The 22,244-nt window shown below is 41.9% G+C and overlaps 1 protein-coding gene across 8 annotated transcripts in view; it reads right to left on the minus strand.

The window, feature by feature from the left end:
• Positions 1-383: 383 nt before the first annotated feature.
• LAMA2 (laminin subunit alpha 2) overlaps positions 384-22,244 on the minus strand; it is a 1,276,598-nt gene continuing 1,254,737 nt past the window's right edge. For all 8 annotated transcript variants that reach the window (XM_063917336.1, XM_063917337.1, XM_063917331.1 and 5 more), the window contains 3 exons: positions 19,862-19,992; positions 7,541-7,763; positions 384-830 (listed from right to left, as the gene is read on the minus strand). In XM_063917336.1, coding sequence (XP_063773406.1) covers positions 679-830; positions 7,541-7,763; positions 19,862-19,992 — 506 coding nt within the window. In that variant the 3' untranslated portion in view covers positions 384-678. The remainder of the gene's footprint in view (positions 831-7,540; positions 7,764-19,861; positions 19,993-22,244) is intronic.

Raw genomic sequence — 22,244 nt, forward strand, 5'->3', positions numbered from 1 at the left:
ACCGGAGTATCAGCTGCGCTCAGGTTACTCCACTAGCACTTGTCTCCCGGTTGCCATGACGACGTGGCAGCACAGGGCAGGAGACCCTAACATACAGCAATGTAACAAGGTTTATTTGAGTTGTGGAGTTTTTTGCATTTTTTCCAACCTTTCAACATTTTAGGCCACACTCCCTTTGCCACCCAAGGCTAAGACAACTATGAAAACTAATAATGATAATAATAATAATAATAATAATAATAATGATAACAATAAAGTAAATAAGTTGGAGAGGCCCTATACAGGTGCCCACACATACATACATACATGCATACATACATACACACATAGAGAAAAAGAGATACTGAGAATAACACCTTCATTGTACAATGACTTTACCAAGCTCATTGAAGCCTCATTGCAGAGTGCAATTCTTTATTTTTTATTACTTTCTTACATCTTATCTCCACCTTGTTGCCATCTCTAACCATGTATATTCTTTATACAAATTATTGGTACACTTCTTCTGATTATTGAAATGTTCTTTTATTTAACATTCGGTATGGGGGAAATATTTTTTATGAATTATATTGAACATACAGTATATAGCACCCATTGGCAATTGCACGGGGTTACCATGCATACACACAGACACTTCAAAACATGGTTCCGTTGTTGGTCACGACGACATCGGTTAGATCAAGGGCACGATAATGGCTGCACTCCCTTTATCTCCAGGGACTTGCTGAAGTTGATCTCTTGTGCTTTAGCAGTGCCCTTGGTAAGTCTGAGATCTCTAATGCAGCCTTTAAAGCTCACATTAGTGGTCAGGCCAAATTGTTTTACACTTTCTGTAGATAAGAGACAAAGGACAAATTAATAAATCCTAATAGCAGTTATGTTCACGTATTCTTATGCCTGATATAAACTTAATACATAGCAAGAATGATATTGTATTACACTTGCAGCTACAGTATAGTAGATATGAGCTTCTATGTATAATCAATGATGTAAAACAAACCGACATGGTGAAAATAGCATCAGTGATCCCCAAATCACTGAGCACCTTACACGCAGACATGTCAGTATGCAGAGACCAGAGTGTATGTGTGTTGCTTTTGCAATGCAATGTAGGTGAATAAAATGTAAATATATAAGTGAATAAGGTGATATATGTTACAGTATTGATAAAAAAAAGTATAAAGCTGCGCAGATGTAATTTGTTAAGATTTTAATGGGGCATTATGCTCATTCTAACATGTCAAATACAATTTAATGAAAACGGACGAAAATGTGTTTTTAATTGAAATGTCAAGACATTGGGCCTAATTCAGTAAGGATTTCAAATTCTGCTGATTCTGCTGACCGCTGCCTCCCCCCTTGATGAAGCAGAAAATGCGATCGCCTCGTAATTTCTGCTTCATCGTAGAAATTAGTGAAGCCTCCTGCCGGCGCAGTTTAGCTGTGCCCGCAGGATGCCCGCTGCGTTCTTCTCGATCGCGGCAGCTGCATGTGATGTCACGCAGCCGCCGTGATCATGCCCCTGACAAGCCCCCATTTGTCCACCTCCCACCCCCCCATTCGCGCTTGCCCCCGCAACGCTCCATCTCCTCCCTGGAAACAGAGTGTTGTTGATCCAACCTGAATAAGCCCCAATGTAAACAAATCAAACATTCATTTATTGAGTTATATATATTTTTTATAAACATCAGAAATAAAAAAGTTGGTGGTTCTTGCTTCGGAGTTAAGTCGCGGTTAAAAAAATAACACCCAGCAGTATTCTACATGTAGTTTTTCACTAATAATTTACACTCGAAAATAATTAGATTTTTTTTGTGCTAATTTTCATTGTCTCGATTTCCATGCTAACCTTATTATTATTATTATTATAATAATAATATATTATTATTATTATTATTATTATTATTATTATTATATAATATATTGTACCAACAAAGCCTACCATTTTTTTAACTAGTAAACCTACAGTATTGCATGAAATAAAGAGGACACTTTTATTTGATACAATATTGAGAAGAATTGAACATTCGATCTCCTCATGCATGGATTTTTTTGTTGTTGTTGTGTGCAGTTTAACTATTTGCCTGTTGATTATCAGAAATAATTACTGAGGGGATACATCAGATGAAAGAGGAGACTCCCCTCTTTCAAACAATGGTGACCCATAGCGCTGGGGGATGTTGTCTGGAGATTACAGATGACCACCAGACAATAGCTGCTAAGCGACCACATCATTTAAAAGATGTGTTTCTCTTCTTTCAAATGTGGCTGCCCTTATGTGTACAGGCGTTGTTATTGGTGCAAGAAGTTAAACCATGGGCAGTATTCAATTCTTTTCACCCCCCTTCCAGACCCGTTCTGTTTCTGCTGATGGGTGTGGTATAATCATTTCAGCTTGCTACCCCCGGGGTAGTGAGGGCGCCCAATTCTTTACGCAGCTAAACCTGATAACTATGGGTGCAATATGCGTGATAACGGGGAACACTTTAGAAAGGAGATTGGGCGTGATATATCATTTGAATACCACTCCATATGTTTTCCATAGTGCTGGGTAATATAATCTGGTGATCACAACTAATCACCAGAAAAAAAAACTACTAAGGGGCCCCATCATTTGTAAAAGGGAACCTCATCTTTCTAAAGTGGATGAACCTAATTATTGTATATCAATAAGATATGAGTAGCGCTCAAACAGGGTCTATAAATTGTGTTCCAAAGAGACTAATGTCAATACTTGCGTAACACTTGTAAGGAGGGTTCACAAAGCTTTGTGAAAATACTGACATAAAATGTGTTGCAATAGGACTACTGTATGTTATGAGTCAAGATTGCTCTTATTTGAAGGAAACACAACAGGGCAAACTACAATATTAGTATACCTGAGTGTTTGAAGAACCATATTTGTTATATACCTTAATTATTGCTACCATGGGGGCGGTCTAGGGTCAGGCTGCTTGGGAGGGATGGTTAGGTTTAGGCAGCGGGCATGGGGAATTAGGTTTAGGCACCTGCGCCGGGTAGTTAGGGTCAGGCTGTGGGAACGGAGTTAGGGGATAGGGGAGAGGGGGAAAAAGCCTCTACTCACCCCTTTTGGGATTTCATACATCAAGAACCCAGAGTCGGTATAATGAAGGCCATGATCCCATGAGCCAGCATTACATAATGACAGTCCCTTTACCATACGTTTCATTTATTTCACAGAAAATGGACAATGGTGCACGCATGTGTGTGTCACAGGAATTCCCAATTCAGCCTGGCACTTACTGGAAGACCCCACCAGTTGTGATCAGGGCTGACATCAGAAATTGTGAGACCTGGGACAGACAAAATAGAGAGGGCACTACCCACCAAAAAAAGATTTGCTGTACCGCTCCACTGCTATGTGATGTCATGCATCATGAAGTTACATATGGGTGGAGCGTTACAGACGTGCAAGGACGATTCACAGAGAGCTGATGTGCAGGGAAGACTTGATTTATGAGGTCCTCCCTGCGCATCAGCCCGCTGTTGTTGTACGCACCTGGTGCAGCTCTCCAGGTATTGGCGGTAGGAGCCAGGGGTGGGCCCCTCTCTCTGTAAGGGCCTGGGGCACTAGTCCTTACAATCCCACCCCGATGGTTGCCCTGGTTGTGAGAACCACATCAAAGGGGTTAAACTGAAGGGGGTCCATTTATTCCCTCCCCCCTGACACTCCCCAGTCAAGGCAGCTTTAACATCCTGAGGTGCAAGGCTACTCAAGAGGACCGGGACAGATGTTAATTAGCATAACCTGTTGGTTTTCAAAAACATTCTTTCATGGCAGCAGTTTCCCTGAACTCCCTGCACGAGCTACCTGTTTCAGTTATACCCTCCAAACTCCCCGACAATCAATTTGGTTTGAAGGGAAAAATCCCATCAGTGTGCATAAAAATGCACAATGATAAATGTACTGCTAAATATAATACAATACTACTTTTTAAGATGAAAATATTTAATGGGTCATACATTTATTATTTGTATAAAAAAATATAGCTAATACAATTAATCAGATAAATCATCAATTCCAGAGATCAGCCTAATATTGTTATAAGTAAAAAAAAATTTTTTGAATATAATTTACAACATTTAGCAGGGTCAAAATTAAGCTAATAGCTTATAGAGCATGCTGGGACTTTTAGTTTTAGAAGACTTGGAAAGACATAGGTTGTCCAGGTCTGAATTATGTGATTTATTTTAGAGATGTACATGCTGATCTGCTAATGAGACCTTCAGAGGCAATTTCCAGAGAAACCTCATGTTAAAGGTAATTTGTATCATCTTTAAAAGGATGCAAATACAGTGGGGCAAATGTATTAACCTGGAGAAAGGATAAAGAAGTGATAAAGCAATGATAAGCGCAAGGTGATAACGCACCAGCCAATCAATACAGGTTTGAAAAATGACAGTTAGGAGCTGACTGGCTGGTGCATTATCACCTTGCACTTATCACTGCTTTATCACTTCTCTATCCCTTCTCCAGGCTTAATACATCTGCCCCAGTGTTTGTTTTTTGCCCACTGGCCACTGGGATGCTTTAGAGTTGTCGGACGGGTACTCTGAATTGTGGTCATCTTGTTTATTGTAGGCTTGTTCTTTGTGCAATCACATGGCCTCTGAGGAAATTCATGTTTGGAGATATGCTTCTATAATTGAGGCTGGTTTATTTCTCTGTATTATACTGTAGATGCAGTGAAGTTCAATCTATGTTCACCAAGTGAGATTTTATCCGACATGATCTGTGTATAGGTTTTTGGTACACCAAGCTCTGTAAATTCCCTACTTTTCCAGTTACAGTACTTTCCTGGAAGAGCACTGATGAAACCTTTTTAACTAATTGAATTCCAGCCACTATATTAGATCTCCCAGGATAGGAGAGAAGATAAGCAGCCCAAGGCAATTGATCAACGTTGCAGCTGTATGTGAGTAATGGGGCTGTTTCAGTAAATACAAGAAATATTATTGGGAACAGGAGGGGATTAAGTAACATTCCAACTTAAAGTAGAAGATGCATTTTTTAAGATTTTAATTAATTTAATTTTGTCTAAAATTGTCTTCCTACAACAAACTGTTTGGAAATTGATATATCAGTCCAGAGCCGGGCATAGGCAAACTAGGCAATTCCCTAGGGCATTTGATATGCCTATGGGCATCAGCAGCTTCTGCTGATTAAAATGATATGCGGCATGCCCAGAGGCGGATTGGCCATAGGGCCTACAGGGAAGATTCCCGGTGGGCCAACGCACCCGTGGGGCCTGTTTTGTTTGAGGACATGTGGTCCTATTTATAGACATAATGAATAAGATGCCAAACAATTTGCATATATGAAAATGATTTTGCCACTTAGCCTGTGATTGCAGATGATCTAGTGTATGCTCTCTCTGCCTGCTTGGCTGACATATAAGATTGAGTGAATAGTGATTGGGATACGGTTGATGTAATAAGCAAGAAAATATATTTTTCTAGAGAATTATATAGTTTCCAAAATTCTTAAGGTGTATCATATAATGTGCTTATAACATTTTATTTTATTTTAACGTTCCCTTGATGCTGGACATCCCCACTATCTGGAAAGTCTTGGGGGGAGGGTGCTGCTGCCATGGCCCATGGCTAGACCTTACACCTCTGGTGCTGCCCAAGTGGGGCCACTAGTACAAATTTTTCCAGGGCCGCTTTTTGTTCCCAATCCGCCCCTGGGCATGCCTATATTCTGTGTGTAACATTTCATATGCAGATACAGCCACAGTCTCACACAGTATATAGGCATGCTGCATATCATTTTAATCAGCAGAAGCTTCTTGTGCATCCTAGCCACATAGCAATGGAAATAAGCGTTAGCATTGAGGCAAGATTTATGAGGACACATCTGTATCCAAGCAGAGGCAGAGGTCACAGTGTTAGTGGCAGTGTGAGTGCTGTGTGCATGTGACTGGGTTGGTTGTGCAGTAGTGTTCGGAATATGTGTAAGGAGCATTATGTGTGTCATGTAAAAATGCATTAATAATGTGCAACACTATGTGTGTCATTATGTGTATAAGGGGCACTATGTGTGTCATTATGTGTATAAGGGCATTCATAATGTGCGGCATATGTGTAACAGGGTACTACTGTATGTGTGTCATTATGTGTATAGGGGCACTAATAGTGTGCAGCAAATGTGTAGGGGGCACTGTGTGTGTCATTATGTGTATAAGAGCATTAATAATGTGCGGCATATGTGTAAGGGACATTGGGGGTAATTCTGAGTTGATCGCAGCAGCAAGTTTATTAGCAATTGGGCAAAACCATGTGAACATTTGCAGAGAAAGTTAGATTTGGGTGGGTTATTTCGTTTCTGTGCAGGGTAAATACTGGCTGCTTTATTTTTACACTGCAATTTAGATTTCAGTTTGAATACACCCCACCCAAATCTAACTCTCTCTGCATCTGTTATATCTGTCCCCCTGCAGTGCACATGGTTTTGCCCAACTGCTAACAAATTTGTTGCTGCGATCAACTCAGAATTAGGCCCATTATGTGTAAAAGGTTGTCATAATGTGTAAGACGCATTATGTTTATAAGGACATTAATGATGTGTCTCATATGTGTAAGAGGCATTACTGTGTGGAATTATGTGTATAAATGCATTACTAATGTGTGGCATTATGTGTATAAGGTGCTCTACTGTGTGGCGTAATGTAAAGAAAGGGCACTACTGTGTGGGCTAATGTGAATAAAGAGCAATATGGTGTGGTGTAATGTAAATAAGGAGCAATTCAGTGTGATGTAATGTGAATAAGGAGCTCTACTGTGAGAAGTAACATTTATAAAGGTAAAGTGATACTACTGTGTGATGTAATGTGAATAATTGACACTATTGCATGATCAAATGTGAATAAAGTTGCAGTAATGTATGGCGTAATTTGAATTGGGGGTACTATTGGGTGGCCATGCCCCTTGCCAACAAAAACACACTCCTTTTTGGGCTGTACGCCAAATGTGCGAACTGTTCTTATTTAAAATATAGGGGGTACAACCACCAAAATAAGGACTGTTATGGGTGAGGTGTGATGGTGCTGGGAAAGGGGTGCAAGGTCAGAGGCAGAACCAGCAGTGGTGCTAGGGGGCACCAGACAAAATCTTGGCTAGGGCATCATATAGGTTAGGGCCGGCTCTGTATCAGTCAATAGTATACAAAAGTTTAGCAAAATGAGGATCACAGTAATCTATCCAAACAGCATGGTGGCCCAATTCTTTGGCTGACTGAGCATGAGTCCCAAAAAATACAATGTTCTCCTATTGTTAGTAGTAATAAAGTTATGCAAAAATGTGATCATCAAGGTCCCAGAATTAAAATATTTGCCATTTTAAAAAGCATTGTTCTATTTTATAATTGGATTACAATTTGAAATTCCTTCTGTCATTTTTCTTAGTCTACTGTCTGCTCAATTGTTTATTGTGCACAAGAGGTACAGTACTTCCAAGACATCAGCTGTCAACATATGATCTGATGGTTTAAATCTCCTAGCAGCTAAAGTGTACTCACCAGGATAGCCTCCTACAAAGACTGGATCATTAGTGTCTGCAGATGTGGATGCAGCGTTTGGACTTCTAGCTTCTACTTTATTGTCATCGACAATCATCTCCAAGCGGTGCTTTATTTTATTTGCCACCACTTTGTGCCACCGACCATCGCATAAGCTACTTGACAGCTCCGGCTCATAAACTGCTGTGAAACGGCCAGCTCCATTGTCTGCATGGAAAAGAAGCTATGGGAGAGGCAAAAGATCAAAATACTGTCTTAAAGATGTTTTTCAAATACATTTTCTGAGTAAATAAGCCAGATCTAAATTTTTCTCGGGGGTGTAATGTGTAGTTATTATAATTAAATGTTTATGATGCCAAAATATATGATACGGAAGTCACATTTATTAGGAAGAAAACACACAAATATGTTAAAAATATGTAGGAAAAGAAAAAATATGGTCCAGCGCAATTTCAATCAGGGTAGTATTTGGAAATTCGTATGTTACACATTACTTTAAAAAATAGTATGTTAATCCATGATAAGGTGGCCGGTTCAGTGGGGACCCTGGGGGGAACAAAATACAAGGGGATGCAGGGGGGAAGAAGCTGGCACATTTCTATATGAACAAGTGACAGTACCGGAAGTGTCACGAACAAGCGTGACACGCGATTAATGATTAAAATATCTTACAAATGTAATAGCACCCTCAAGAAGCTAAATAGGAAGACAGAACCAAATAACTATGGACCTGACCTTTTTAGGGATATACAACATGTATTTTAAGTTTCATTGTAAAGGACACTCCCCCGAATGGATCCACCAATGAGAGTCCAGGTGGGGGGATAAATATAACTTGAGGAACAGTAGCCCAGTACACCTTGATAGAGGCTTTGAGAACCGAAATTTGTTGGACAGCAGACCAGAATCAGGACTTTTATGGTGGACTTCTGATCCCAGGAGGTACCTGAGAAAGTTTTCTGTATAAGGTTGAATTGGTGTGCATTATACACCAGTATCTATTGTACGCTGCTAGCAGTGTCGGACTGGGGCATGTAGGGCCCACCGGGGGAATGCAGTGGTAGGGGCTTATGGTTAGACTACCCATTAGAGAGTGCAACATCTGGGCCTCTTCATAAATATATACAGTTAATTCAGCTGCTGCATGCTTGATAATGTACCAGATTAATAACAGCAATGCACTGTAGAAAATACACCATAGTCCAGTATAAGGTAACATATGTATAATGTATACTTCAAATGCACAGTCAGGAACCTGATCCTTCGAGCAGGAGGTGGGCCACCAGGCAGTGGGCCAGTCCAAGCCTGGCTGCTAGAAGTGCATATTAGTTTTTAACTCTTTTTGAATAAACAGTGTTATACTATTACCCACTTCTTGTCTCCCTACATGCAGAGCCGGCAGAACCCGCTCAGCGAAGGGATGCAGTGCAAGTAGGCGCCAGGCAGGAGAGGCGCTCTAACTGCTCTGCATCCCTTCACTGTGCGCTGTTGTTGCCTGCTGCCGCTGCGCCTATCACTGTACAAGCAGCGGCAGCCTGGATCGAGGACCTTCTAGTTCCCCCACTGCTGATGTCACCTCCTCTCGTCCTGTGTCAGCGCTGTGACACTAGCAGGATGAGGTGTGGGGACGGGACCAACAAAGGATGGCTTCGGGAGCAGAGAGCTGCAGTTACTGCTGACTGCAGTACTACCAGGAGCTACTAGATGCCCCTATCTCCATGGACGGAGCCATCTCATCACCTGACAGGACTCAGTAACAAAAGTGAGACTGCCCGGTACCAGTACAGAGGAACTAAAGTGAGTTTTCTGTCTGTCTGTCTGTCTGTCTATCTACTGTATGTGTCTGCCTATTATCTATCTATTTATCTATGTGTCTACCTATTATCTATCTATTTATCTATGTGACTGTTGATCGATCGATCTATCTATCTATCTCATATCTATGGGGGAGTGTATTTTAGCATAGCAGGGCTGCGATCGCTTGTACAGCCCAGCTATGCTAAAAAAGTTTAAAGCAAAACAAGACAAGCCCTGCAGCTACTCACCAGTGCGACGGATCCAGCGATGATGTTCCCGGCTGTGAAGTAAGACATCCGCCCTCCAAATGCCTGTATCCGCCTGCGTTGGACACGCCTGGAAAACGGTGAGTATCCGCCCCAGAATGCCTCCTGCCTATCCGTCTTCTTGCGATTGCTGATGCAATCACATTTCTCGCTGGCAGCATCACTTCCCGGCTACAGCCGCCACCAGGCAACAACATGAGTGCGCAATGCGTCCGGCACGCATGCGCAGTTCTGACCCGTTTGCACCGCAGCGAAGAACCTCTGCGTGCGAGCGGGTCAGAATGACCCCCAATGTGCGGTGTAATGTGAACAAGATTGTGCTACTTTGTGGAGTAATTTGAATTGGTACTATTGTGTGGCCACACCCCACCCACTTCTTGCGGCCTGCGACTTCGGTGCGCACTGTCCCTTTATTAAGTATGGGAGGGAGGGCGCAAATTTATAGTTTGCAGGGAGGCGCCGAACACCCTTGCACCGGCCCTGCCTATATGTACCTTCCAGATGGATAACGATTGGTGGAAATTAAGACAGATGGGACTACTAGAATCTATTTGTAACAACCGTGTTTCATATTAGGATTGTGCATACCACTGGGCTATTTCCAAGAAATGGCAAAAGATAGGAGAACATACCTATATGCAATATTTGGACTTTTTCTATTGATTGCTAGATCTATCTATTGATTGCTAGATCTATCTTTCCAGGACTTATCGTGGAACAACATACTATTTTTGAAAATAATGTGCAGCATACAAATTCCCGAATCCTACCCAGATTGAAATTGTGCTGGACCTTCTTTTTTCTTTCCAGCATACATTTAGAGGTTGCGAGACAGGTGCGCACCTGGTCCTAGATGCATCTCATTTTGGAGCACTAAATTAATAATATCTGTTAATGTTTAAAAATATAACTGGTGCACAAGTAAATTAAATGTAATTATTTAATGTTTACTAGATTCTGGAAAAAACTACCGGGCATATTTTTCAATATTATTTTTACTAAAATAACATAAAAATTGGTGTTTTCACATTATTTTAGTATCACATAAATCAGAAATTCCCGACCTCGGTCCTCAAGGCACACTAACAGTGCAGGTCTTAGTGATATCCAGGCTTCAGCACAGATGGTTAAATCAAAATAACTGAGGTACTAATTAAGTCACCTGTGCTCAAGCATGGATATCACTAAAACCTGAATACGAAAAGTGGGGGCTAACTGGCGCTGTATGGGATCTGAAGCAAGCCGTGAGGGAGGGTATGGGGGTCCCCTATAAGACTCCCTTGGGAATAGACAATAGCAAAGAGATGTGACCACTCCCTAATAGGCGCTAGATCCGTATAAATATGATCTCTCCAATATAGATGTCAAATGAGGTATCAAAATATGATAAAATAATTAATAAAATGCAGATAAAATATGACAAAGATAGAAATATAAAAACACATGTGGTGAATCACAATGAAGGCAGGAAGGTGATCGTACCCGTATATTTGGTGGGAGCCGCAGGTGTTGAGAAAGCAGCGTACCCCGGGAAATAGCCTGCTATAGGCTCCAGAGGTTTAATTCCCAAATGACCGTCCACGTGACCCACAGCATGCAGAGGTTGTTCGTCTTGATAATGGAATAAGGCACAGCAGGGCAAGGCCAACGCGTTTCGGGACTATGCTGTCCCTTTTTCAAGGCTGATTCTAGCGCCTATTAGGGAGTGGTTACATCTCTTTGCTATCACTAAAACCTGGACTGTTAGTGTGCCTTGAGGATCGAGGTTGGGAATGCCTGACATAAATGTACTAATCGGCAATTGGAGAATTCACAAAATATTCATAGAAGCCCTTAAATTCACATATTTTTTAGTGATCAGATCAATTTTTCCATTCCTGTCATGGGAATTTACGAATATAAAATTTTGAAAAAATACTGGACGGAGTCCTGTAATAATAACAACGCAATCTGCAGGCTTCCCTCTGCTGATACAGATATATTTTCTTTATAATTTTAATTTTAGTCTTTTTGTTTTTAGCTTTAATTATTTTAATTTTACACTGGGGCTGAGCCCCTGGATGGGCGGACAGATCACCCCTTTCAGAAACAGCAGACAGAGAGAGCACCCCTTTTTCAGTTACAGCAGACAGAGAGAGCACACTTTTTTCAGATACAGCAGACAGAGAGAGCACCCCTTTTTCAGGTACATCAGACAGAGAGAGCACCCCTTTTTCAGATACAGCAGACAGAGAGAGCAACCCTTTCATTTACAGCAGACAGACAGAGCACCCCTTTTTCAGATACAGCAGACAGAGAGAGCACCCCTTTTTCAGGTACATCAGACAGAGAGAGCACCCCTTTTTCAGATACAGCAGACAGAGAGAGCAACCCTTTCATTTACAGCAGACAGAGAGAGCAACCCTTTCATTTACAGCAGACAGAGAGAGCAACCCATTCATTTACAGCAGACAGCGCAACCCTTTCAGATACAGAAGCACCCCTTTTAAATACAGCAGAGAGAGCACCCGCCCCACACCATGCCAGACACAGTACTGGAGATGGACACGTCCATCCAATACACTCTCCAGTGCCGAAGTGAAGATGGCGCCGATCACCGGGGACTTACTGTACATAGAATCCAAAACCCGTGAGAATCTGACAGCGGAATGACGACATTTCGCCTCGTTTTGGGATCCGAGTAAGGCGGAAAGTCCCTGGCCGGACTCAGATCCCAGCTTACCAGCTTAGATCGCAAAGTTCGGGGGGAGGGTGTTCAGTTCCTCGGAAACCGAACCCGCTCATCTCCAATACATACAGTATTGTATCTGCTGGATTATAGCGGGATTTTTAGTGAATACATTGTCTACCACCAATACAAATGTTACTTTGATTTTCTAATGTCCTGATTGGGAGGGGGGGGGGGGGGCTTGGGGGGGTTTAGTTCCTCGGGAACCGAACCCACTCATCTCCAATACATATAGTATTATACCTGCTGGATTATAGCGGGATTATTAGTGAATACATTGTCTACCATCAATACAAATATTACTTTGATTTTCTAATGTCCTGATTGGGAGTAAGTGTATTTCAGTGTAAGTACTCCAAGTGGTTGTAGTAGGAATTTAGATGCAGGCCTTATTCAGTATGGTCTGCTAATATGATGTGATTGCATTAAACTGTCTTTAGACCAAGTGCGCACACGTAGGTCCTAATCTGCGTGTGCTCGTGCTGGCCAACACGATTGCATTGTATTGATGTGAATGTCTCTGCCTGATTGACAGCCAGAGGTGTTTGAGGACAGTCAAGGGTGGCAATGCAGCATTGCAGGGGCGGCAACTCTGGATTGGGGCGTGGCGTCAGAAATGGGGATGGCCCAACTACATTCGCAGTCATGGGAGCTTCCTTAATCTGAGATGTGATCGCAATTGGATTGAGATGGCCTCGCTGGCTACCATGAGCATGCTGGACGGTCCCCAACATGTGATCGCAAGCAGTTGCAGTTTTGCTAATTTGCGTAAGGTCCTCAGTGAACAATAGTATGAATTAGTTTTATTAGAACTATAATGGAGACTCCGTGCTTCTTGGGACTTTCATTTTAAACCTGGATTAACAGACAATAATACGTGAACCATGGAGGAAAGAAAAAATTATAATAGTGTAATTCTGATAAAATAAATATCAAGTTTGTACACTCATGCAATATTAAAAGTAGTGAGGAATTATACATATATATATATATATATATATATATATACAGGTTGAGTATCCCATATCCAAATATTCCGAAATACGGAATATTCCGAAATACGGACTTTTTTGAGTGAGAGTGAGAGTGAGATAGTGAAACCTTTGTTTTTTGATGGCTCAATGTACACAAACTTTCTTTATTACACAAAGTTATTAATAATATTGTATTAAATGACCTTCAGGCTGTGTGTATAAGGTGTATATGGAACATAAATGAATTGTGTAAATGTAGACACACTTTGTTTAATACACAAAGTTATAAAAAATATTGGCTAAAATGACCTTCAGGCTGTGTGTACAAGGTGTATATGTAACATAAATGCATTCTGTGCTTAGATTTAGGTCCCTTCGCCATGATATCTCATTATGGTATGCAATTATTCCAAAATACGGAAAAATCCCATATCCAAAATACCTCTGGTCCCAAGCATTTTGGATAAGGGAGACTCAACCTGTATATATACACTGTATGTAAGATGAACGTGTACGGCGGCACTCGTGTAAATAAAGACAAGAAGGCATCCTGTTTTGCCTACGATTCAAAGCATCCGCTTTTTCATCAGGGCATATACTGTATGTTAGAGATGAGCGGGTTCGGTTCCTCGGAATCCGAACCCCCCCGAACTTCAGCCTTTTTACACGGGTCCGAGGCAGACTCGGATCTTCCCGCCTTGCTCGGCTAACCCGAGCGCGCCCGAACGTCATCATCCCGCTGTCGGATTCTCGCGAGGCTCGGATTCTATCGCGAGACTCGGATTCTATATAAGGAGCCGCGCGTCGCTGCCATTTTCACACGTGCATTGAGATTGATAGGGAGAGGACGTGGCTGGCGTCCTCTCCGTGTAGAATAGATTAGAGAGACACTTGATTAACTACTTGGGGAGCATTAGGAGAACTCAGTACAGTGCAGAGTTTTGCTGATAGTGACCAGTGACCACCAGTTTTATTTATAATCCGTTCTCTGCCTGAAAAAAAACGATACACAGTCACATACCATATCTGTGCTCAGCCTCAGTGTGCTGCATGATAATATCATCTATGTATATCTGACTGTGCTGAGTGCTCACTGCTCACACAGCTGAATTGTGGGGGAGACTGGGGTGCAGTTAATAGCAGGAGTACACACAGTGCACACTTTTGCTGCCAGTGTGACTGACCAGTGACCACCAGTATATTGTCTGCCTGAAAAAGTTAAACAAACACTCCTGTGGTGTTTTTTTTATTTATTCTATAAACGCATTCTGCTGACAGTGTCCAGCAGGTCCGTCATTCATTATATTATATAAATATTTACCTGCAGTAGTGTTATATTTTTTTTGTTCATCTCTATCATCTTTATCATCTCTATATTAGCAGACGCAGTACGGTAGTCCACGGCTGTGGCTACCTCTGTGTCGTCAGTGCTCGTCCATAATTGTATACCTACCTGTGGTGGGTTTTTTTTTTCTATCTTCTTCATACTAGTAGTTTAGGAGTCTGCTGACAGTGTCCAGCAGGTCCGTCATTATATTATATATACCTGCAGTAGTGATATATATATATATTTTTATATCATTATCATCTCTATACTAGCAGACGCAGTACGGTAGTCCACGGCTGTGGCTACCTCTGTGTCGTCAGTGCTCGTCCATAATTGTATACCTACCTGTGGTGGGGTTTTTTTTTCTATCTTCTTCATACTAGTAGTTTAGGAGTCTGCTGACAGTGTCCAGCAGGTCCGTCATTATATTATATATACCTGCAGTAGTGATATATATATATATTTTTATATCATTATCATCTCTATACTAGCAGACGCAGTACGGTAGGCCACGGCTGTGGCTACCTCTGTGTCGTCAGTGCTCGTCCATAATTGTATACCTACCTGTGGTGGTTTTTTTTTTCTATTTTCTTCATACTAGTAGTTTAGGAGTCTGCTGACAGTGTCCAGCAGGTCCGTCATTATATTATATATACCTGCAGTAGTGATATATATATTTTTTTTATATCATTATCATCTCTATACTAGCGGACGCAGTACGGTAGTCCACGGCTGTAGCTACCTCTGTGTCGTCAGTGCTCATCCATAATTGTATACCTACCTGTGGTGGGGTTTTTTTTTCTATCTTCTTCATACTAGTAGTTTAGGAGTCTGCTGACAGTGTCCAGCAGGTCCGTCATTATATTATATATACCTGCAGTAGTGATATATATATATTTTTTATATCATTATCATCTCTATACTAGCAGACGCAGTACGGTAGTCCACGGCTGTAGCTACCTCTGTGTCGTCAGTGCTCGTCCATAATTGTATACCTACCTGTGGTGGTTTTTTTTTTTCTATCTTCTTCATACTAGTAGTTTAGGAGTCTGCTGACAGTGTCCAGCAGGTCCGTCATTATATTATATATACCTGCAGTAGTGATATATATATATTTTTTATATCATTATCATCTCTATACTAGCAGACGCAGTACGGTAGTCCACGGCTGTAGCTACCTCTGTGTCGTCAGTGCTCGTCCATAATTGTATACCTACCTGTGGTGGGTTTTTTTTTTTCTATCTTCTTCATACTAGTAGTTTAGGAGTCTGCTGAGAGTGTCCAGCAGGTCCGTCATTATATTATATATACCTGCAGTAGTGATATATATATATTTTTTATATCATTATCATCTCTATACTAGCAGACGCAGTACGGTAGGCCACGGCTGTGGCTATCTCTGTGTCATCAGTGCTCGGCCATAATTGTATACTTACCTGTGGTGGGTTTTTTTTTTCTATCTTCTTCATACTAGTAGTTTAGCAGTCTGCTGACAGTGTCCACCAGGTCCGTCATTATATTATATATACCTACAGTAGTTATATATATATTTTTTATATAATTAATTATCATCTCTATACTAGCAGACGCAGTACGGTAGTCCACGGCTGTAGCTACCTCTGTGTCGTCAGTCACTCGTCATCCATAAGTATACTATCCATCCATCTCCATTGTATACCTGAGGTGCCTTTTAGTTGTGCGCATTAAAATATGGAGAACAAAAATGTTGAGGTTCAAAAAATAGGGAAAGATCAAGATCCACTTCCACCTCGTGCTGAATCTGCTGCCACTAGTCATGGCCGAGACGATGAAATGCCGTCAACGTCGTCTGCCAAGGCCGATGCCCAATGTCATAGTACAGAGCATGTAAAATCCAAAACACAAAAGATCAGTAAAAAAATGACTCAAAAATCAAAATTAAAATCGTCGGAGGAGAAGCGTAAACTTGCCAATATGCCATTTACCACACGGAGTGGCAAGGAACGGCTGAGGCCCTGGCCTATGTTCATGGCTAGTGGTTCAACTTCACATGACTATGGAAGCCCTCATCCTCCCGCTAGAAAAATGAAAATAGTTAAGCTGGAAAGAGCACAGAAAAGAACTGTGTGCTCTGAGATGGTATCACAAATCCCCAAGGAGCGTCCAAGTGTGTCAGAGGTTGCGATGCCTGACCTTCCCAACACTGGACGGTAAGAGGTGGCTCCTTCCACCATTTGCACAACCCCTGCAAGTGGGGACAAATTAATACTCAGTGAGGAGGATTTACACTGTGAAAGGGGTGAGGAATCGGAGGATGATGATGAGGTGGACATCTTGCATCTGTAGAGCCAGTTTGTGCAAGGAGAGATTGATTGCTTCTTTTTTGGTGGGGTCCCAAACAAACCAGTCATTTCAGCCACAGTTGTATGGCAGACAATTTAACTGAAATTATGGGTTTGTTAAAGTGTGTATGTCCTGTTTATACAATATAAGGGCGGGTGGGAGGGCCCAAGGACAAGTCTATCTTGCACCTCTTTTTCTTCTTTGCATCATGTGCTGTTTGGGGACTAATTATTTTAAGTGCCATTCTGTCTGTAACTGCAGTGCCACTCCTAGATGGGCCAGGTGTTTGTGTCGGCCACTTGTGTCGCTTAGCTTGGCCATCCAGCTACCTCATTGCACCTCTTTTTCTTCTTTGCATCATGTGCTGTTTGGTGCCTATTTTTAAAATCTACCATCCTGTCTGCCACTGCAGTGCCACTCCTAGATGGCCCAAGTGTTTGTGCCGCACACTTGCGTCGCTTAGAACAGTCATACAGCTACCTCATTGCGTCGCTTTTTCTTCTTTGCATCATGTGCTGTTTGGGGACTAGTTTTTGAATAGTGCCATCTTGTCTGCAACTGCAGTGCCACTCCTAGATGGGCCAGGTGTTTGTGCCGCACACTTGTGTCGCTTAGCTTAGTCATACAGACACCTCGGTGCAACTTTTAGGCCTAAAAACAATATTGTGAGGTGTTCAGAATAGACTGGAAATGAGTGGAAATGAATGTTATTGAGGTTAATAATACCGTAGGAGCAAAATTACCCCCAAATTCTGTGATTTTAGCTGTTTTTATGTTTTTTTTCAACAATCATCCAGAACCAAAACCAAAACCAAAACACGAAAGGGTGGTTTTGGCAAAACCAAGCCAAAACCAAAACACGAAAATGGAATTAGAACCAAAACCAAAACACAAAACACGAAAAGTGCCAGCCGCACATCTCTACTGTATGTATATATAAAAAAGAAAAGAAGAAAAAAACACATACTCCAAAGGTAAATACACTCAAAATGTGCCAACAGACATATTTACCAGCTCCTAAAGTACTAATTACTCCATGCCATATTTACGGAAGTTCACTCAGCATATTAACATAATTCCAATATCCTGGAAAAACTGAGTGTGATTTGCAGTCTCCCAGATGTGCGCGAGACAGAGGATTCCACAAGATCAGATTGACAGCACTCACTGAGTGCTGAGCATACTTCTGAAAATAACATATTGGTAAAGAGTAAATAGTACTTTTGGGAGTTGTTGGTGAGAAGTACATAGTTCCTATTGCTAGTGTATGCTTGAGGCACCATTTCTTACACACACCTCTCTCTCTCTCTCTATAATATTATATATACATATATATATATATACATATATAACGCCACAGGTCCAGAAAGACACAGGTGTCTGCCGGCAGACAGTTGTTAGTGCCTCTGCTATCAACAAGTTTCGCCTGTCTAAGCAGGCTTCCTTTCTGGACCTGTGGCGTTGAAGTAAGTGTTTTATGCTTGGTACACCCCTGACAAAGAATGCTGTTGTATTATCAGGAGATGCTACACAAAGACTGAATATTGTTTGAGCAGAGTTATCTGGTCTGGCTGGACACTTTTTACTTCTGGAGAGACAGGACCTTTTCCCCAGTAAAAATTCAAATCTCCCAAAAGGAATTAGAGCTTGCCTGGAGACTACAGCTGTGGACTTTGAGTGAATAAATCGCTGAAATAAGCGTATCACTGACTATATATGTTTTATGTTGGTCTGTTTTGTCTAAGTGTACCGGTATTAGGGTTCACTATTATTTGATTTTATATAGAAATAGAGCCAGAGAAATTTTCTTTTAGGATGTGTTTTTAACACTATACTTTGAATAAAGAAAATATATTCATTTGAACATTTTTATTGGATTTATTTACATATTTTGATACCCTGATAATTGTAGTGGGAAATATATCAATTCACTTGAGAAACTTAAGCGCTGGGAGATATTTTCTTTTCTTTTCTTGTTTATAGTTACGGAGAGGTTAGTGGAAATCCTCTCTCTTCTCCCTAGCAGCTTTCATCTATCAAGTGAGGCAAACAAGTGCTGTCCTCAAATCTGTTTTTTGGTCACTGAATGGTGCTAGTGTTGTATCATGGAAATCAATTGTATTTTGTTTTTGTTATTAGAGCAAATATAAGTATAAAAGATAGAGTTGTTTCCCTCTCCTCAAGTAGAGCTGTGGACGAGTCTGATGAGGGTGAGAGGTGGCTCTGTAATCTAGTGGCAGTTCCCCATGTTGTATGTGACAGTGTCCAGTGGTAGTGGGCACTGGTTGCCTGTAATTCTTCTGCTGCCAAGCTCCCTGCGGCCAGTGGTACATGCTGATGTACAATAGGACCAGGCAAAAGACTCCCCAAAGCACCCATACACCCTGGGCCATAACTATGGGGGCTAGGGGGGTACGTACTATGGTCTGGGCCGCTGCCATCACCCAACCACAGCCAGGGGGTTGCTGGCATTGGGGAGGGCGGTCCAGGTGTTGGGGAGAGAGCATCCTGGCATAAGGGTTGTCACTAGGCTAGCAACACTGACACCAAGTGTGTGTTTGAGTGTGGGTACTGTACTCATAGACACTTCTACTGCCTCATACTGTTCCTCGGTCACTGAGAAGTAACTCTCCTTAATAAACTCCTAGGTATGTTATATGAACAATTTTTTAATGCACAGCATTTTTATTTACTGTACACAAATTTGAGATATATATATATATATATATATATATATATATACACACGATAGATAGATAGATAGATAGATAGATAGATAGATAGATAGATAGATAGATAGATAGATAGATAGATAGATAGAAATGCACATATACCAATGCATTTATGGATTCTGATCTTGGTAGTTACTACAGGTTAAAATGTGGGAAGACTTCTGCAGTCACTTACTTTACCATCCACTAGTTCAATGCCTAGTCCGTCCATCTTTTTGCCACTGATCCCAAGAAGAACACCATTGGTCCTTGTTGTGCGGAATGCCAGTTCTATTATCAGATCCATGCCTACTTTAAAAGCTCCAACTGAAATAGAATATACATAATAAAAACTGTATACAGTCATAGACAAATGCTGAACAACAATTAATAATTTATGCAGTATCAATGTTATGTAATGAACGGTACTGAAATGTTAGCTCTTTGCTATTAATTAATTAACTATAACTATAATAAGTTGATAAGATTTACTGTGGTCATTGCAAAAACAAATCATAGCAGCTTGAGTAACAAGCATGGAGAAGCTTTCTCAATTCTGTAGAGGTACAATGTCTACCACTACTGCTAATTAAATACACTGCTCCAAAAAATAAAGGGAACACTAAAATAACACATCCTAGATCTGAATGAATGAAATATTCTTATTAAATACTTTGTTCTTTACATAGTTGAATGTGCTGGATTTGGAGTCACACTCAAAATTAAAATGGAAAAACACACTACAGGCTGATCCAACTTTGATGTAATGTCCTTAAAACAAGTCAAAATGAGGCTCAGTAGTGTGTGTGGCCTCCACGTGCCTGTATGACCTCCCTACAACATCTGGGCATGCTCCTGATGAGGTGGCGGATGGTCTCCTGAGGGATCTCCTCCCAGACCTGGACTAAAGCATCCGCCAACTCCTGAACAGTCTGTGGTGCAACGTGGCGTTGGTGGATGGAGCGAGACATGATGTCCCAGATGTGCTCAATTGGATTCAGGTCTGTGGAACGGGCGGACTAGTCCATAGCATCAATGCCTTCGTCTTGCAGGAACTGCTGACACACTCCAGCCACATGAGGTCTAGCATTGTCTTGCATTAGGAGGAACCCAGGGCCAACCGCACCAGCATATGGTCTCACAAGGGGTCTGAGGATCTCATCTCAGTACCTAATGGCAGTCAGGCTACCTCTGGCGAGCACATGGAGGGCTGTGCGGCCCCCCAAAAGAAATGCCACCCCACACCATTACTGACCCACTGCCAAACCGGTCATGCTGGAGGATGTTGCATGCAGCAGAACGTTCTCCTTGGCGTCTCCAAACTCTGTCACGTCTGTCACATGTGCTCAGTGAGAACCTGCTTTCATCTTGGTGTTCTCTGGCAAATGCCAAACGTCCTGCACGGTGTTGGGCTGTAAGCACAAACCCCACCTGTGGACGGCGGGCCCTCATACCATCCTCATGGAGTCTGTTTCTGATCGTTTGAGTAGACACATGCACATTTGTGGCTTGCTGGAGGTCATTTTGCAGGGCTCTGGCAGTGCTCCTCCTGTTCCTCCTTGCACAAAGGCGGAGGTAGCGGTCCTGCTGCTGGGTTGTTGCCCTCCTACGGCCTCCTCCACATCTCCTGATGTACTGGCCTGTCTCCTGGTAGCGCCTCCATGCTCTGTACACTACGCTGACAGACACAGCAAACCTTCTTGCCACAGCTCGCATTAATGTGCCATCCTGGATGAGCTGCACTACCTGAGCCACTTGTGTGGGTTGAAGACTCCGTCTCATGCTACCACTAGAGTGAAAGCACCACCAGCTTTCAAAAGTGACCAAAACATCAGCCAGAAAGCATAGGAGCTGAGAAGTGGTCTGTGGCCACCACCTGCAGAACAACTCCTTTATTGGGGGTGTCTTGCTAATTGCCTATAATTTCCACCTGTTGTCTATTCCATTTGCACAACAGCATGTGAAATTGATTGTCAATCAGTGTTGCTTCCTAAGTGGACAGTTTGATTTCACAGAAGTGTGATTGACTTGGAGTTACATTGTGTTGTTTAAGTGTTCCCTTTATTTTTTTGAGCAGTGTATATCCCTTTTATACCCTACTTTTCAACACCCAAATTCTGTTGAAGTCACTCTGTCATTTTAATAAGACTCTACCCCTTTGTGGGGCAAAGATTTGGAAGTTTAACAAATTGTCTAACATGCAGGAGCGCACTTAGGGGGTGATTCAGACCTGATCACTGGGCTGCTAAATTTGTTGTCCTGCGTTCAGATAGTCGCCGCCCAAGGGGAGTGTATATTCGTCCGTGCAAGTGTGCGATCACATGTGTACGCCATGTTAAAAGAATCCCTCAGTCAGCAGACAGCTGCAAATCCGTTCGCACCACACTCACCATCGAATGTTTTTACCAGTGTGTGCAGAGTGTGGGTAGCCCAGGACTTACTCCTACAGTGCGATGAGAACAGGCTTGTGCATTGCAGCACATATACATGCGCAGTCTATTGATAATTACTCGCTGTGCGAAAACGCCTTTGAGCTCTGTTTCTGACTCTATGTTTGAGGGGTTAAGTGAGAGGGAGTG

The sequence above is a fragment of the Pseudophryne corroboree genome, chromosome 4, assembly GCF_028390025.1.
Source record: "Pseudophryne corroboree isolate aPseCor3 chromosome 4, aPseCor3.hap2, whole genome shotgun sequence".
Taxonomy (NCBI): domain Eukaryota; kingdom Metazoa; phylum Chordata; class Amphibia; order Anura; family Myobatrachidae; genus Pseudophryne; species Pseudophryne corroboree.